This window comes from Plasmodium gaboni, chromosome 2 (assembly GCF_001602025.1).
Source record: "Plasmodium gaboni strain SY75 chromosome 2, whole genome shotgun sequence".
In the NCBI taxonomy this organism is placed as follows: Eukaryota; Apicomplexa; class Aconoidasida; order Haemosporida; family Plasmodiidae; genus Plasmodium; species Plasmodium gaboni.
This window is the reverse complement of record NC_031482.1, coordinates 350,197-357,801: the sequence shown is the minus strand read 5'-3', so window position 1 is coordinate 357,801 and position 7,605 is coordinate 350,197. Positions and strand designations below refer to the sequence as shown.

Sequence of the window (7,605 nt, the reverse complement as noted above, 5' to 3'; positions counted from 1 at the left end):
AAAAAAAAAAAAAAAAAAAAAAAAAAAAAAAAAAAAAAAAAAAAAAAAAAAAAAAAAAAAAAAAAAAAAAAAAATAAAATAAAAAATAAAAAAATAAATTAATTTTTATTTTTATTTTTTTTTTTTTTTTTTTTTTTTTTTTTTTTTTTTTTTTTTAATAAATGATAAATCTATTTATATAGTATGTTCATTTTAATTTTAAAATTCTGCATGACCAGGATATCTAGGGAATGGTATGGTATCCTTTATATTATCAACTCCTGTTACTAACATAATTAATCTTTCAAAACCTAAACCAAATCCTGCATGTGGATGTGATCCATATTGTCTTAGTTGTCGATACCACCAATAACTATCTATATTTAGATTTTTTTCTTTTATCATTTTATCTAATCGTTCTAAATTATCTTCTCTTTGCGATCCACCAATGACTTCCCCAATTTTAGGTACAAGAACATCCATAGCAGCAACTGTTTTATTATCATCATTTAATTTCATATAGAATGCTTTTAGATCTTTTGGATAATTATATACAATAACAGGTTTTTTAAATATTTTTTCAGCTATAAATCTTTCATGTTCTGATTGTAAATCCATTCCCCATTCAACTTTAACTTCGAATGAATCTGAATAATTTTTTAAAATATCTATAGCATTAGTATAAGTAATTTTGGCAAAATCTTCATTTAATATATTTTTTAATCTATTGATTAAATTGGGTTCTACATTTTCTTCAAAATAATATATATCATGAAAATTATTATTTAGTACATAATCGATACAATATTTTATATAAGCTTCAGCTAATTCCATATTATCGAATAAATCTGCAAAAGCGATTTCGGGTTCTATCATCCAAAATTCAGCTAGATGTCTAGATGTATGAGAATTTTCAGCTCTGAATGTGGGTCCAAAGGTATATACATCTCCCATAGATGAACATAAATTTTCTAATGACAATTGTCCACTTACTGTTAAAAAAGCTTGTTTACTAAAAAAATCTTTTTTATAATCAATAAGATAACTCTCTTCATGTTGTTGAGATGAAATTTTATTATTATTATTATTATTGTTGTTGCTATTATTACATGTATTATTATTTGTAGTATCATTTACATTATCCTTTTTTGCATTTTTATCATTAAGAGTATCTTCACGTTTTTCCTTTTTCTTATTTTTGAGATTAACCTTTGGTATTGTACGAATATCACCACTTTCATTTAAAAGAGTAGTGACTGTAAACATTTCTCCTCCTCCTTCACAATCTGAAGTAGTTATAAGTGGTGTATGAATATATAAGAATCCTCTACTTTGAAAAAATAAATGTGTAGCAATAGACAAAGAGTTTCTAATTCTAATTACTGAACTAATAAAATAACTTCTAGGTCTTAGATGTGCTACTTCTCTAAGAAATTCTTTCCCGTGATTTTTTTTAGATAAAGGATATTTTTGAGGATCTAAATTTTCACCATATATTTCAAAATTATGAATATCATTATTATTTAATGCTAATTCTACATTTTCTTTTAATAAACCCTTTTTATTATTATCATTCTGAACAGGTGATATAATTAATTCACCTGTAAAACGAAAACAACAACCTGCTCCACATTTTAATAATTTCTCATAATTTTCTATACACTGATTTACAACAATCTGTAAATTTAAATGACATGATCCATCATTTAAATTCACAAAACAAAATCTTCCACCTCCTTGTTTACGTATAGCTTTACTCCAACCACATACTGTAATTATTTTGCCAATATAATTATTTTCTACTTTAGCATTATTATTATATTCTTTTTCGCTTCTTGGAACATTTAATACATTACATATTTTTACTCTTCCTCGACTACCTCTCTCACCTATATGTAACAAATCTACCTGTGGTTTTAATAACCCTTCAGTCATTGGTTTTAATTTCTTCATTTCCATTTCCTTCTCATTCTCCACCTGATACTCTTTTGCCTTTTGTAGTATTTCCTCATTCACAATAATATCGTCTTTCTCACACATTATGAAAAAAAAAAAAAAAAAAAAAAAAAAAAAAAAAAAAAAAATATATATATATATATATATATATATATTGTATATATTTTATTATTGGGGGAATTATAGCAATATTATATATATTATTATATATATATTATTATATATATATTATTATATATATATTCTTATATATATATATTATTATATATATATTATTATATATATATTATTATATATATATTATTATATATATATTCTTATATATATATTCTTATATATATAATATATTTTTAACAAAATGCTAATATAATTATTTTTTTTAAGGGAAATGTATTCTTTTTATATATTTTATTATAATATTAATAATTTTATAATATTATAATTTCCTATTATTTAAATCAATCTCACTACATAAATTAAAATAATTATATAATATATATAATATATATATTTATATTAATTTTTTTAATAAGTATATAGAAATGTAAAACAAAATAAATATTATTTCATATATTTATTTGTTATATATTTTTATGTAAAAATATATATAAAAAAATAAAAATATATATTATAAATAAAATATATTATATATATATGCATATATTTTTATGGTGATAATATAAAATAAAATATGACTATTTAAGAATATATCATATTATTATATATAATATTTTCAATATGTACCTATTTTATAAGAATATTAAAAATATATATTTTTTTTTTTTTTTTTTAATGCATATATATAATATATATATTATATGTATATATTATATATATTACAATATGAATAAAATATATAGGGGAATAATTTATTATGTATATTTTTTTAACTATTCTAATATATATTATAATATTTTTTTTTTAATGAAATATAGAAAATTAAAAATAAAAAATGCTACATGCATATATCAATATATCATTTAATAAAATATATATAATAGTGAAAAATGTTTATATTATATGAACTACTTTTCATTTTTAAATAGGTACCAATTTTATAATATACAAATAATATATATATGTTATATATATATGTATAATATATATATATATATATATTTTTTTTTTTTTTTTTTTTTTTTTTTAAAGAAATACCCCTATTTTTACCCAGTGTATTCATAATACACGCTCATCTATCATTCTTTTACAAACCCTTTCTTTAATATTTTGAAAACACATTTTAATATCTTTTTATTATACTTTAAATATATCTCTGCATAAGAATACAAAATTGGTGTTATTTATAATTTTAAAATGTACAAAGAGGAAAAGTTCTTTTTTTTATTTTTTTTTTCCTTAACGGCCACAAAAAAAAAAAAAAAAAAAATTAATATAATAATATATCTTAGTAATTTAAAAAATAAGCGAATTATATAATATATAAACAAATGAGCAAAAAGAAAACTTTAAAATAATACAATTATAAATTGACAAATAAAAAAAAAAAAAAAAAAAATTAATTATTTAAATGGTATATATCTATATATGTATATATATATATATATATGTATGTATGTTTATATCTTTAAATAATTTACAATTAAGCATGTATATAATTGTACATAATTATAACGTAATTATATAAAAATTGAATAACTACATAAATATTTACATATATATTTACATATATATATATATATATATATATATGTATGTATGTGTGTGTATGTATTTATTTATTTTGATTTATATTCACTTCTTCGTTTTAATATTTATACCCTCTTGCGACAAGTAGCCTTTGTTTTTGGCTAGTCAAAAAAAAAACTGGTGTAATCCTCCTTTGGGATATCTGTAACATTATACAACAAATCAAAATATTCAGACCAGAATAAAAAAGATTTTCGCTTATGCCTATTTTTATGTAAACATGAATGCAATATATATCTTAACTGGTCTGGGATATTTTTATCTGTTACAATTAATTTTTTATTAGCATATCCAACATGAGCAATAATATCTAAAGGGTTTTTTATCTCACTAAAAGGAATTTTTCTATGAATCATTTCCCATAAAATGACTCCAAAAGAATATATATCAGCTTCTTTTGTATATCCTTCACTTCTTAATACTTCAGGGGCTGTCCAATGATATGTACCTACAATACCTAGATATTTAGGCTTGTTATATTTATTAAATACAGATAATCCAAAGTCACATATTTTAATATCTCTTGTTATAGACATTAAAATGTTTGAAGATTTTAAATCACAATGCATAATACCTTTATTATGCAGAAAGGACATAAATGCTATTATATCTTTAGATATTTTAATTATATCTTGTAATTTAATATTTACTTTATATCTATGTAAGATATCAAATAAAGTTCCATATTGAACATATTCTAATAATATAGCTCTTGGATTATTTAAAGCTCCTAAAAATAATGTTACATTTGGATGTCTTAAATTAGATACAATAAATAATTCTGTAAAATATTCTAATATATTTTTTTTTTTATTTAAAAATATTTTTAATGCTGTATTATTAATACTATAATGTATATCAAAAACTTTATTTATTCTTAATATATTTTTATTACCATATATACATCTATATACATTACTATAACCTCCTCTACCTATTAAATTTAAAATATGTAATTGGTTTTTCTTTAAAATAAAATGTTCATTTATTTTTTCATTTAATATATTATTACTTTTCTTCTTATATTTATATTTTTCTCTTAATCTTAATAAATATTGTACACACAAATATATATATTTTCTCATTATTTTATTTTCTATTTTCATTTCTTTTAATAACTTCTTATCAATATATTTTAAACAATAACCATCCAAACGATGATTGATAAAAATCTCTAATATTTCTTTTGGTATCCCTACCAAAAAAAAAAATAAATTTAATTCATAAATGTTCCAGTATATATAATTCTGAGCTTGAAATAATTTTTTTTTTTTTTTTTTTTTTTTTTCTTTATTTCTTAAAAATAATGGAAATGTATCATGTTTTAACTTGTCATAATTTTTTTTTTCACCCTCTTCATCCATAGGAGGTTTTAAAACAAATACATTATCCAAAAAATTATCATTAAAAATGTAATTATTAAATAACAAGTTCTTATCACGTTGTTTTAATTTTTTATGTATGTTACATTTGAAGTTTTCCTTTATTTTTTTTTCATGTTTATTTATTTTAAAAGAGGAGCACGTTCTTTTCGATTTTATACACACACATGTATTATTACATAGCTTATCATTATATAACTTCTTTTTATTTTTAATTGTAGAAGAATATTCACTATTATCCCTTTTTTTAATCTTTTTCTTTTTATTTTCATAAAAATTATTACTACCACTATATATATTCATATGATAAGAATTCGCGTTGTCTGTATTACTTTTAGTGGAAAAAGTATTACTACAACTATTTATATCATCTACAATCGTTTCTCTTTTGTTTGGTATGATATTATATGGCATATCATTTGTTCTTATATGATTAATTATCTTATCAGTATAAATAATTTCATCATTTTTTTTGTGTATAATAATATTTTCATCTTCCTTCTTTTCAGTACTGTTATTAAAAAATTTATATATACCTTTTTCTTTAAAAAAAAATGGTACTTTTAATTTATCTTTTTTTATTTTATCCTTTTGATAGTTATAAATAATATCATCCTTACCACTTTCTAAATTATAACATTTGTTATATGCATTTTTAAATAATACAAATTCTTCAATATCATTATGTTTTTTTCGTCTTTTTAAAAAAAAAGGTATTTCAATATTCCTGTTCTTTTCTTTATTTTCATAATCATAGATTGAATTATTATGAGAAAACTCTACTTCTTCATAAATCATACTTTTTAAGTTGTAAAAATATTCTTTCTTTTTGTTATTATTAATCATTGTATAATGTTCTTCTTTTTTTTTCATATTTTCTATCATATTATATTTTGTTTTTATTTCATCTGAAACAAATAAATAGCCATTTTTTTTTTCATCACTTCTGGTAGATGTATTTTTGTTTTTTTTTTCATCACTGTTGGTAGATGTATTTTTGTTTTTTTTTTCATCACTGCTTATAGATGTATGTTTATTTTTTTTTTCATCACTGCTTGTAGATGTATGCTTATTTTTTTTTTCACCACTGCTTGTAGATGTATGCTTATTATTTTCTTTCCTTTTGTTATAAATTATCATATTTTCATGTCCTTCATGTCTACAAATTGTTTTCATGTGTCCGTTTTCATGTTGTGTTTTATTTCCCGCCTGTTCTATTTTATGTAATTCTTCCTTGAAAATATTATATATATTATTATTTCTATTAATACTATAATTTTTATAAGTATGTATTATATCCTCTATTTGAGTGTTTTTCCTATTTGTATGTGTGACGAAAAAAAGTTCCTTTAGACATTTTAAAAAAGTGATTTTGTCATGAACATTTTCTTGTTTCTTTTTCATTTTGTGTGTTATATGATTATAAAAATTTATAAATTCCAAAAGTTTGTTTTTATATTCTTTTTGTAAAAATAAATAAATTTTTTTTTTATTATGTATATTATAATAATGTTTAATGTCTATATTTTTCATGTTCATATATTTTTTATCATTTGAAAATAAAACGTCGACGTATATAATTTTGTTTTTATAAAATATACAACTATATATAAAGTAATTGTTATAATTAATTAAAATACCTTTCCCGTGTTTTTTCCCTTTTTTATAACTACCTATATAAATATATCTATTTTCATGGATGCAGATATTTCCTTTGACAAATTCGTTTTCACTACTACAATGGAAGTTTAATTGATCATCACAATTAATATTGTTATTATTAATATTATAGTAAGCATTACTATTATTTACATCCTTATAATGAATTTTATCTTTTCCATACATTCCATTTTCAACTTTATTCCTATACGTATGACCACATAAACAACATAATAATTCTAACCCAAATAAATATTTTTCATCATTTTTAAATAAACCTTCATATTTATTTCCGTTATTATTTATTTGTAAACCCCATCCATTCTTTTGTCCATTTTCTATTTTGCCGATATAAACTCCCCTGGAACTTCTTATATAAGAAACCTTATTACATGTTATTCTTTTTCCCATATCATTTTTTTTAAAAGGGCATGTTAAAAATATATACACATATAAATAAATAAATACAAATATAAATATGTATATATTTATATATATATGATATATGTGTATATATTTATTTGGTAACAATATATATGTAAAAAAGGTATATATGAATATTATCACGTATGTATATTACACACAAACATATTATTCATTATATATATATAATATATATATATATATTTTTATTTTAACATTTGTAGATAATGAAATGTAAACATTATTTTATTTATATTATTTTAAAAAAAAAAAAAAGTATAAAAAGAATGAAGCATATAAAATTATTTAACAATTTTTTTTTTTTTTTTTTTTTTTTTTTTTAAAAAAAAAAAAAATTATTAAAATTTTTAAAAAATTTTTAAAAAAAAAAAAAAAAAAAAAAAAAAAAAAAAAAAAAAAAAAAAAAAAAAAAAAAAAAAAAAAAAAAAAAAAAAAAAAAAAAAAAAAAAAAAAAAAAAAAAAAAAAAAAAAAAAAAAA

General features: G+C 19.0%; 2 protein-coding genes across 2 annotated transcripts; both read right to left on the bottom strand.

The window, feature by feature from the left end:
• Positions 1 to 198: 198 nt before the first annotated feature.
• Positions 199 to 2,019, bottom strand: PGSY75_0211800 (asparagine--tRNA ligase; the record flags this gene model as incomplete). The annotated part of the gene is made up of 1 exon (XM_018783784.1): positions 199 to 2,019. The coding sequence occupies one exon, from the start codon at positions 2,017 to 2,019 to the stop codon at positions 199 to 201; it is 1,821 nt and encodes a 606-aa protein (XP_018643774.1).
• A 1,724-nt stretch (positions 2,020 to 3,743) lies between these two features.
• Positions 3,744 to 7,094, bottom strand: PGSY75_0211700 (putative tyrosine kinase-like protein; the record flags this gene model as incomplete). Its single annotated transcript, XM_018783783.1, has 1 exon — positions 3,744 to 7,094. One exon carries the CDS (start codon positions 7,092 to 7,094, stop codon positions 3,744 to 3,746), a length of 3,351 nt encoding a protein of 1,116 aa, XP_018643773.1.
• Between the last annotated feature and the right edge of the window lie 511 nt (positions 7,095 to 7,605).